Below are 11,307 nucleotides of genomic sequence, written 5' to 3' on the forward strand. Positions count from 1 at the left end.
ATTCTCGTTCCGTAGGACGGACTAATTGACGAGATATTAGTGAAACCGGTAGGGAAGCTGAAGCTCTGTCGGTATCGTATCTATAACATCGATATGGATCACAGCATCAGGTCTGATTTGATTCGCCGTGAGATATGACCTACATCTGAACTCTCCAATAACATCAGACACAAGTGACTCTTAACTCGTCTGAAGTTTGACACAGTTCGAGGCTGAGTCGCGCGTATCTGTTTTGTTTGTAGTATCCTTGTTTTAATAATATTGACTTTGTCGATGCATTTGGTTGCGTTCAGCTTTAACACGTCGCCACTCAACTGATTCCTTCGGACGTCGAGGTGACATTATTTACCAGGTATGAACGAGTACTTGTGCTCTTAAACTTTTGTAAGACAGGTATTTTCATTTCATCCAAGACAGTCTGTTGTTTTAGTTATATCCTCTTATGACTGTGAATATTTACTGGAATTCAGGTGTAAGTAACTATGGTAGCATAACTTGTGTGTGTGTTATAAAAAGAGTATCACGAATTGTTCATATAATATGTCAAGAGGTATTGAATCTGGTGTGGCCGAATTCATGTAAACATCCATATACACCTGGATTCCTTTTATGTATCTTAGTAATTCATTTCAATCAATTGTTCGTTTACGCGTTAGTGCTACAAACTTGATGTTTCACTGACACACAAACAGCCCACCTCTCTAACCGCATCTGTAACTAAATTTCTAGGATGTCTAGTTTGTCTGTAAGTAACTTTACCATAGGCTACTAACCATCCTTAGTCTATAGTAAAGTTATGTACAGACAAACTAGACATCTACAAAGTTAGTTACTGACTTGAGTTAGTACCAAGTTCTGATCTGGGATTTAAGTTAAGGTCTGATTACTGAGAGGATTTTACATGTAGAATGTCACTGCAATACAATAAGGCCCTGGTGTACAAAGGGTTGTGTCCCAGCATGTGCTCAGTATGTAAAAACAGAAGTAGGGAGCCACAGTCACCTGATGACACTGAGAAACTTTGAAAGTGTTTGCTTGTTTTACTTGACAGGCATAGAATAAAAGGCCATTGTTTTTGGCTCATCATTTGTCATTAATGTATAAAATGCCATTCATGCCTAGTCAAGAATGCGTCAGTCTGACAGTTTTGCAATGAGGAAAATTCCTCTTTTGAACTACGTATGAATGTATTGTGAGTGATAAACATGCCACTATGGCAGAAACTGGGAGATTGTGTTTTTTTGGCTTCTGCTGTGAAATCCACACTTGCATGTCTTAGCTGGAAGCTGGTTAGAATTTTGTTTGTGTTTAAATATTTTTAGGCTTTTATGGTATTGGGTAAACGTTTACTATTAGTCTTTAGACTGCCTCTGATTTTGCATTTAATACAATTATAGGTATATTTAATAATTCCAGTAATCACAGAATACAGTTTTTCATAATTAATCCACACATAAAGTCCAAATTAGCATAGTAGTTTTATATAAAGCTCATTTTATAATAAAAATAAGTATGTCATATAAATTGGCAGGGTCTCACAAATGGGGTAAGGAGGGAAGGATGAACTCGTTCAGGCCAAGTAACAAACACATGAAAACATGTCAAGTGTTTTGAGTTGTGAAACTGCCCTGGCCTGCATAAGAGAAAAACAATTGCATACCTACAGTGGAATTCTGTTCTGATGAGTCGTAATAACCTGTAGAGTAGAGGAGCGAGTTACAATCAAAATGCTCATAGTGAATGAGAGGAATTATTGGAATGATACTATGCTTTAAAAGAACTGTCACTGATGTTCTGATGACAATTGTTTGCTATTAGGCTTATATACTATATATATATATATATATATATGAAAACTTTTCCCTTTTAATTAAGTAGATTTTTTTTTCGGATACCATTGTCAGATATTTGTACTTTTTAAAACTAACTTCATTTTGTTCAGTTTTTTCCCCAATGTATCTTGATTTAAGAATCTTTGAAGTGCTGCTAATACAGCAAATTTTAGATTTTTTTTATAGACATTTACATTTAGATAACATATTGAATAAAATATTGATAAATTCCAAGTTGAATCCAGTCATCAGGCATCGTATCTGCCAAATGGGCGCATCTGTCACACACACAGAGTTGATACTTTGTTGTTATTTAAAATTATTCTAAAATCAATACATTTTTAGTTTCTGTTGAAGTGCTGAGTTTATCATAATGTTTGAAATGTTTGTGAAAGGCTATAAATGACGTAGATAAAATGAGGTAAACGGACTGGAACTTCCAGATTTCTTTCTGTGTCTTTGTATGTTTCGGTGAGAAATAGCTCATAAGTATGTCTCTGTAATTGTACTTTCACTTCCTTCAAGTACCCACTATGAATTGAAGTTCAAGTAACTCACTTCTCTTTAGATCGGATGGATTATTGGTTGTATTTTAATGCACAATTCTTCACTGAACATTAAACATGAAGTGTACATTGACCTCAAATTAATCGTTTGCTTTGACAGAGAGTTGAGGCTCTGGTTTAGTTTTACTTGTGGGAATTCTGGAGTGGTGTTTTGTATTGTTGCATAATATGAAAGTGTCCTCACATTTGAAAGAGTTTTCGTTTTCTCTCTGTCTCAGCGATGGCAGACGTGGTGGTCAGGCCTGCTTCCCCCTCACCCTCCTTCTCTCTCCTGGAGATCAAAGCGGAGACGCGGTTGGTGCTGAAGTCTTTTCTGCGTCACTCTCTGTCGATTCCTCCTGGAGAGAGGCCTGGAAGGATAGGAGGAGAGTACAGCGACCCAAACAAATACAGGTGACACATATATAATTCAAACACACACACAGTGAAACACTATAATGATGCAAAATAAAACAACTCATTTTGTAAGTATCACTGAATATCACAAACATAAACAAGACAATTATACAGTAGATTTGTAGTAAGCAAACATTGGAGATTATTATAATCTCTCTGACCTGTCTCTGAAGCATATTTTTTGGACTCTTTAATTCCTTTTATATTGTTTTATCTGGCTGGCACTTGAAAAGTCAGTCCAGAAGTTTTTATTCGCAATATATTTTATTCAATTTTAACCTAATTTAGAAAAAAGAAGTAGAAGATGGAATGGAAAGATGAACTGCTGCTAACCTCACAATTGTGATCCTTCCTACTAACTTCATTTATTCAGTAGTGCAGGGGAACAAGTCATCTAATGTTGGACCAAACCAATTCTGTTATCCTTAATTATATGAACATGCAAATTGGGGTAGTTCACCCCAAAAATTTAAATTCTGTCATCAATTATTCACCCTCAAGTTGTTCTAAACTTATATGAGTTTCTTTCATCTACTGAACACAAAAGAAGATATTTTGAAGAATGTGGGTAACCAAAGATTTGCTGCTCCCCACTGACTTCCATAGTATGAAAAAATACTATGGAAGTCAGTGGGGACTACAAACTCATGCAGGTTTGGAACAACTTGAGGGTGAGTAAATGATGATAGATTTTTTTGTTTCTGGGTGAACTAACTAATTTGCATCTTCAAGAAAGTTTATTTTGTTAACATGAAAATGAAAAGAATGACCCATCTTTCTCCTTTTAGTGCCTCAACAAAAGACAAAATGAAGAAAGACGTGAATGGATGGGACTCTTTGGATGAGGAGATCAGTGCAGCAGAGGAAAAGAAACATGGAATTAAAAATTTAATAAAAAGAAGACTAAGATCCCGTTCTTCTATGATCCGCCGTGCTAAGAAAGACGGCAGTTCTGACCCGACTCCAAACAACACCCTGGAGAAGCAGAGTCAGCCGGGCCAGTCTGACAAGCCATCAACAAATGGAACACACAGTTTACCCAGGAAAGCAGAGGTAAACATCACAAACCTAAGGCCTTTTTTATAATCCAAAGCAACAGCGCTTTTTTGTTTTTGTTAGATAATATGTATGTAATTTGCTCTATTTGCTCATTTTATGTTGCTTCAGAAAAACATGCACTGCAAATTATTTTGATAATCAACACCTTTAACCCTCAAGCATCCTTCACAGAGCAGCCCTTAATGAGTCCTTCGTGGACAAATTTGGGTGCAAATGTCTCAGGTGTGATCCTTAAATTTTTTTTTAAATGTCACAACACTATCTTCACTTAAGTAAAAACAATCAATGTATGCATTTCTTTTGTGATTTAGTTTTTTGTGGTATTTTTGAACATATTTCCCTCTAAAATTACAAAATTACTCTATTGACTTTAATGTAAAATATGCTTCTTCTTTTTTTACTACAGTAAAAATATTAATTCCAGGAAGTTAAAACATCCAAATCCTCAAAATGTGGTATACTTTGGCGACATCTGGTGATATAATGGTTTAAAAATAGCAATTACATGAAATATCAATGGCCACTAGATGGCTGTAGTAGGCCTATACTCACTGGCTGCATAGGCTGAAATCTAAACCAATTTTGTTTAGAAACCAGAACCAAACTGAACCTCTCAAGTTTTAGATTTTACCACAAATTAAAATTAAAATTGTAGAATTTTTTTAAAAACCATTTATGTTGGGTGAGACTATAGACAGATGCCAAAATATGCTTACAGACAAATCTGACCATGCTTGGATAAGACAAATTAGGAGACAGAGTAATCATGAACTTCTAACTAAAAAACATCAAATTTTGAGAACTCAAAAAAGTAAAATGGTACCAAACAGGTAAGAATATAGACAATAAACCTAGCAAGTAGCTCATGCTGGTAGTGTGTAACCTCTTAATATCGGCACCAAAATAAATATGCATTGTCTACACTGTTGACTATACCTGTAGAGACCAAAACCTGCTCTTGTTTTATTCGGTGAATGAACTGCAAAGCTAATTAAAAGCATTTATGTGTTCAGTATTAAAAATTTCCTGGCCAGCCAAGGAGCCAAAATGCATTCATTTTTAATTTCTTCTTTCTTAACAGCACGTTTTAACATTGCTCTTCAGAACTACTTGTTAATGAGAAATTTTCTTTTAGGAAGAGATATTTGCACCATCTTCTGCATCTGAAGAAGAAGGTGACAGAAAACCAGGGGACAAAAATAAGAAAAAGAAGAAAAAACTGAAAATATCTGATATACTCAAAAAAGTATCATTAAAAAAAGAAGAGCCTCGTCCTCAGCGCCCAGCCTCTCTGCCTTTCAAAGGTGCTACAGATGTTCCACAACCTGAGGGTCATTCTGTTTCACCATGTAAGTTTCAGATGTAAAAGAATTTCTTTAACTTGTTTTATGGATATAGAAGTTGAGACACAGGAGGCACTGTTAAGAATGTTTTCTATATTGTCTTATTATGCCTGTTCAGTAGGGTCGGTAAGATTTTTTAAACATGTTTTTTTGAAAAAAGTCTCTTATGCTCACCAAGGCTGCATTTATTTGATCCAAAATACAGTAAAAACAGCAATATTGTGAAATGTTATTAGAGTATAAAGTAACTGTTTACTAATTGAATATATTTAAAAATGTAATTTATTCCTGTGATTGCAAAGCAATCCAGCATCGAACTGGGCCTTGTTTATAAAACATTTGTCACTGAAATGACGGGAACAAGCAAACACACGTGTGAAACTCCATTGCTGTCCCGGAAAAACAAACTGCATCCACTGTTCACGTAACACTTGGTTCTCTGGGAAGCTGATCAAGGTTATCTTTCCCTCACAACCAAAAACACACTTCTTGGAAGGCATTCTTCTGGAGCGAGTTCTGTGCAGCGCTGCCGAATGAAGAACGTTGATGGTCGCGCTATGGCTCTGGTCAATGTGTGCGTGCGCTCTTCCGGGAGAACTGCCCATGCAAGGAATTCCGCCCTTCATGACATCATGAAGAGCCAAGCTCGAAAAAAACTTTCCAAAACTTATTCAAACCCGGAAGGAGTGTATTTGACACAGAAATACTCCGTCATACATTCAAATCGTTTTTTGAAACTTTGGCCATGTTTAGCATGAGAATCCAACTCTTTAACAGTGTAAATAAGTCAGAATGCATGAAATAGAAAAAATCTTACTGACCCCAAACTTTAGAATGATAGTGTGTGGACTCTGCATGTGATATGATGTGATATGTTTGATCTCAGCCCATCCACCTGAGTTTTATGACGGTGTAGCAGAAACTCTGGACAGAATCGCACACAAACACAGTGTGAAAAAGAAATCCCCTGTTAAGCCAGAGCCTGTGCCAAGTGCACTTAAAGGTACATGTAAAACCATTTATCATAATGTGTACAATATTTGAATTTTATCATAATGTGTGTGATATTCCATTTACAGTGGAATATCAAAACAAGAGCAGTTGAATACTAAACAGACCTGTTGTCTTAGGTACAGAAATGGATGTTCAGTTCTTTAACAATAGCTTATTGTTATAATGGATTGATGGTCCAGCTGATGCCCCCCCCCCCCAAACTTGTATTGTTTAGAGATTATGTTACACTTCTTCTTTTCATCACAGACAATGACAAAGAGGCTGTGGTTCATCAGCTAGTTCAGATATTGACTTCAGAGGGGGATGTCATAAACGAGAAGGTAATGATCCCTGAGTTTGGCATTCATGAAAATTTTTTTTTTTTTGACACGTCTTACTGGGATATAGAGTAATCTTAAACTGGCTCTTGGTTCTCATCATAAAAATGTTCTGACATAAACAGTGTTTTGACTGTTTATGGTTATTTTTAGTTAGTTACTTTGTGTTTATCATTGTTTATTGGTGTTTAATGTTGTAGATAAATGCCAGTCCCTTCCTGCGGTCCACCCTCACACGCCTCTCCTACCCATCCTTTGCCAAACTCCTTGACACATACGCCAGCCAGAGTGAAGAACCCCCCGCTCCAGCACCGGTCAGCCCTACGTTGCGGCGTCTTGCCATCACCATGGATGTGTCTCGACGAGTGGTCACAGCGACTGGAGTTCAGCGTCTGACGGGGTATGCTGAACGCTACATGGAGAGCTTTGCACCATGGGTGAGGAGTCATGGAGGATGGGTGAGCAGGTTTTACTGTCTACTTTTAGTATTTTCCTCAGTCTTTGGGATATTCAGTCTGTTTTGCATCTGTTATTTTCCTCCAGAAGGGGGCAGAGTTGTCAAGTAAACTGTTTTTGGTGTTTTCATTCACAGGGGAACATTGCACAATTGGATGAGGTTCTGGAGTGTGATTGACCTCAGTCATTGACCTTACAGTAGATCTGATCATGATGAACTCCATGAACTAAATCATTATGAACTCATGTAGTATGACCTCTGTGAGGAAAGAAAGAACAAGAACCAGCCAGCTGGGCAACTGACACTACTTGATTATATGGTTTCTCTGCTGATGTATTTATTCTTTTGTATTATGGATGTTTTGGAATTTTTTATGTGTCTTTTATACAAAAATACATTATTTCAATCATCTACTGTTGTATTGCATCCTTATTTAGTTGTAATTACATTAATATATTAATAGACATTAATATAGTACAGATAATTGGTTTAGTATAACAAATCATCAACTCTTAAACATTTGATTTCCATTTAATCGCAAGCAGTTATAAGGGTATTTAAGGACTGCAATAATACTAGGATTTACTTTTCCACCTACTGTATACATTCAGTTTATATTCATTTAATCATCTTTTCCTAAGTACATTTTAATTATTTAGGCATTTACCTGGTAAATTAATTTAGCAGAAATTCATCTGAGCTTCTTCCTAAGTGCAACGGCATAATTTATGTGCACATGCATATCTCATCCAGTATCTCTAATAGGCAAGTCTGTTTAAACATTTATTACATATTCAGAATTATGTTTTAAAGAGCCCCTGGCACAATGGGGCAAAGGTAGGGTCAGTCCATGTATTTTTCTGCTCGTAGGATTTGGCAGTACATCAGCATGGAGAACACCAAAGAAAGAATCTGGAGGAAGAAAATGCAGTCACATTATATATGAGTGCATGCAGCGCTTGTATAATAATCAGACTATATGAGAAACATGATTTTCAAGGTACCTGAACGATTCCAATGCAAACTCCAAACCCAAGCACTGAGGTTATGTTAGCCAGGAGCCAGTCTTTGGCCTTCTCATAGCATGGCTAAGACACATTTAAAAAGAATAAAAAGGTTCAGTCAGCTGCTCATTATCACAAAATAAACCCGGACATGGCCTAAAACAGTTTCTTTTGCAATAATGATTGGATGGAAGTACATGATCTTTGCTTATAGCATGACTACCAAATAAATAAATAAATGGACATAAAATGTAATTATTTATTTATTCTTGTGAGGCAAGGCTGATTTTTCAGCAGCCGTTACTCCAGTCTTCAGCGTCACATGATCATCCAGAAATCATTCTAATATGCTGATCTGCTGCTGAACAAACATTTCTCATCGTTAACAGTTGTGCTGCTTAATATTTTTGTAGAAACCATGATACGTTGTTTTTCATGACTCTTTCATGAAAAACAACAAAAGAGCCATATAACAAAGAGAATTAACAGATCTATGTAGGGTTTGTTCTGGCTTTCATTTTACGCTATGCATATGGTTGCAATTACCAATAGTTGGTGGGATTTAGGAATGTGTGGTAGTTAGCTAACCCCACGACCCCAGAAATGATCTGACCTCTTCCCAGTGATGGCAGCGTTCAGTATTATCCCTGCAGCAGGAGTCAGGAAGTTTGCCACTGGACGTTTTGTTGTGCCAGTCAGTGTGGTTGCTCACGCCACAGCACTTGAACTGAAGGAAACAGAATCCATAATTCACACTGAAGTATCTCAGCCTTCATATTTGTGACTGTTATCAATTCAACTCACAATTCTCTGCATGTTGTCCCAGGATTTTTTTAGCCCTTCATTTGTGAGATAGTCTTTCATTCCCTCTCTTAGGTCATCCTTGGCTTTCTTGTCCAACTAAACGGACAAAACAGAGAGAGAAGCGGATAAACAGGAAGTTGAAGGCAAAGTGTTTTCCTGAAAGGAAAGGCTGAAATATTTGCAAGGCTCAGACATTAATCCCTCACCTCTTCATGATACACACTCAAAACCAAAATCAGTGCCACTTCTATCAGGACTAGAAACAAGAGGATCACAAAAAACTGAAAGAACCAGAAAGAACTATTAGACCACATGAATGACAACAATATATATTTAATAAAAAACAAAACAGACATGGTGTATTCTGACAGTAAACCTATTTAAGAAAGAAAAATAACAAAATCTTTTTAATATCTCAATTGTTTCTCTTATTCAGCAATGAGATTAAACGGAGAGCAACTGGAGACTTTCGCTTCTTCTGCTTCTAAGATTTTTCTCCCAAATAAGAAAGCCCTATGCACATATTGTATATGCCTCTGAGTTTCAGAAGATATCTCAACAATGTCTCATTCTGGACTCAGATTTGCCAAGAATAATGACAATCTTAGATTTAACCCCTTAACTTTCTAAAGAAGACAATCAGCAGATTATTGCAGAAGTTAATCATTTCAAAAAATAAAAGTATAAAAAAGTTATATGAAATAAAATGTTTCTTATCAAATACACTAGTCAAAAATATCTGAACTGTGCTATAGACACCAATTTCATAGTTCTGTACTCAACTGCCACTCCATTTATATGTCCCCTAAGGAGAAATATCAGAGATAACGCTGATACTTGAATGAAGATCTTTTATATTCAAAATAATTAAATGAACATGAATTTTAAATTATGTGATTTAAATTATTTAATTATGTACATTATATATCACATAAATATACTACAGAACAAAGGTTTGTGGTTGGTGAGATTTTTTGAGTCTTTTATGCTCAGGAAGGTTGCATTAGTTGATAAAAAATACCAATGTCAAAAATACAGTAAAATACGGAAGTTCTAAGCGACCATGCATTATTTTTTTTTCCCTTCTTGTTTTCTCGTTATAACGACTTATTTTCTCGTTATATCGACATAACGAGAGTTGTTTTCTTGTTATAACGACTTAATTTTCTCGTTATATCGACATAACGAGAGTTGTTTTCTTGTTATAACGACTTAATTTTCTCGTTATATCGACATAACGAGAGTTGTTTTCTTGTTATAACGACTTAATTTTCTCGTTATATCGACATAACGAGAGTTGTTTTCTTGTTATAACGACTTAATTTTCTCGTTATATCGACATAACGAGAGTTGTTTTCTTGTTATAACGACTTAATTTTCTCGTTATATCGACATAACGAGAGTTGTTTTCTTGTTATAACGACTTAATTTTCTCGTTATATCGACATAACGAGAGTTGTTTTCTTGTTATAACGACTTAATTTTCTCGTTATATCGACATAACGAGAGTTGTTTTCTTGTTATAACGACTTAATTTTCTCGTTATATCGACATAACGAGAGTTGTTTTCTTGTTATAACGACTTAATTTTCTCGTTATATCGACATAACGAGAGTTGTTTTCTTGTTATAACGACTTAATTTTCTCGTTATATCGACATAACGAGAGTTGTTTTCTTGTTATAACGACTTAATTTTCTCGTTATATCGACATAACGAGAGTTGTTTTCTTGTTATAACGACTTAATTTTCTCGTTATATCGACATAACGAGAGTTGTTTTCTTGTTATAACGACTTAATTTTCTCGTTATATCGACATAACGAGAGTTGTTTTCTTGTTATAACGACTTAATTTTCTCGTTATATCGACATAACGAGAGTTGTTTTCTCGTTATAACGACAAAAAAAAAGTTGTTCTCTAAGTTACAAAACTGCGCCAACAGATGGCACTATTGACCTGAATATGACTGATGGGGAGTTGTAGGCTATGCTGTATGTCCACTTTACTCTACGCGTTTGGGATAGAATATGACCGACCTCGTGATCGCTATAATTTGTACAGTATTGTTCATTAGGCTACTGACATTTAATTCATTCATAAATGTTAAATGCTTGAATCAATATGACTATTTTGTGTATTAAGTTCTTGCTAGATGCATGAGTTTCACCAACGCGTTCTGTGTCATAAAATAATAACTGCTTATTAAAACCAAGGTTGACGTCACTGTATTCTGTTTGCACCTATATCTTTATTTGTGCTTCTTTGAGCATTATTGTTAGTTAATAAGCGGGGATGTTCTGTTTATCTACAGTAGGACAGGCTTCAACGACGTAGTAATGTGATGTGCCTCTTTTCCTTATTATTAATCTTTATTGTTAATCATTAAATGTATATTGATAAGAAATGTGATTTATGTGTAAAGTGTATAGGCTAATTTAATTCAGTGATGTTCTACAGTGTTGTAATCTTTTGTGTTTTCTACATTTCTTTGTGGAAACCACACAAACACACACA

At 35.6% G+C, this 11,307-nt stretch overlaps 2 protein-coding genes across 2 annotated transcripts in view; one reads left to right on the forward strand and one right to left on the reverse strand.

The window, feature by feature from the left end:
* bcl2l12 (BCL2 like 12) lies at nt 1-7,395 on the forward strand. Its single transcript, XM_016236513.1, has 8 exons — nt 1-352; nt 2,617-2,791; nt 3,583-3,847; nt 4,989-5,202; nt 6,083-6,199; nt 6,457-6,530; nt 6,728-6,985; nt 7,120-7,395. The coding sequence occupies exons 2-8, from the start codon at nt 2,619-2,621 to the stop codon at nt 7,159-7,161; spliced, it is 1,143 nt and encodes a 380-aa protein (XP_016091999.1). The 5' UTR covers nt 1-352; nt 2,617-2,618; the 3' UTR covers nt 7,162-7,395.
* Nucleotides 7,396-7,525: 130 nt separating this feature from the next.
* tspan4b (tetraspanin 4b) overlaps nt 7,526-11,307 on the reverse strand; it is a 15,263-nt gene continuing 11,481 nt past the window's right edge. Inside the window, exons 4-8 of the mRNA XM_016236514.1 lie at nt 8,999-9,073; nt 8,793-8,888; nt 8,602-8,715; nt 7,989-8,072; nt 7,526-7,896 (exon numbers count right to left, since the gene is read on the reverse strand). Coding sequence (XP_016092000.1) covers nt 7,828-7,896; nt 7,989-8,072; nt 8,602-8,715; nt 8,793-8,888; nt 8,999-9,073 — 438 coding nt within the window. The 3' untranslated portion in view covers nt 7,526-7,827. The remainder of the gene's footprint in view (nt 7,897-7,988; nt 8,073-8,601; nt 8,716-8,792; nt 8,889-8,998; nt 9,074-11,307) is intronic.

This window comes from Sinocyclocheilus grahami, unplaced genomic scaffold (assembly GCF_001515645.1).
Source record: "Sinocyclocheilus grahami isolate Dianchi unplaced genomic scaffold, SAMN03320097.WGS_v1.1 scaffold491.1, whole genome shotgun sequence".
Lineage (NCBI taxonomy): Eukaryota > Metazoa > Chordata > Actinopteri > Cypriniformes > Cyprinidae > Sinocyclocheilus > Sinocyclocheilus grahami.

What these genes read in the sequence shown, in the direction of transcription:
- bcl2l12 (XM_016236513.1), top strand. Translation starts at nt 2,619, where the DNA reads ATGGCAGACGTGGTGGTCAGGCCTGCTTCCCCCTCACCCTCCTTCTCT. An exon ending in GTTTACCCAGGAAAGCAGAG is followed by an intron (nt 3,848 to 4,988) that starts GTAAACATCACA and finishes ATTTTCTTTTAG; the next exon opens with GAAGAGATATTTGCACCATC. An exon ending in GGGTCATTCTGTTTCACCAT is followed by an intron (nt 5,203 to 6,082) that starts GTAAGTTTCAGA and finishes GTTTGATCTCAG; the next exon opens with CCCATCCACCTGAGTTTTAT.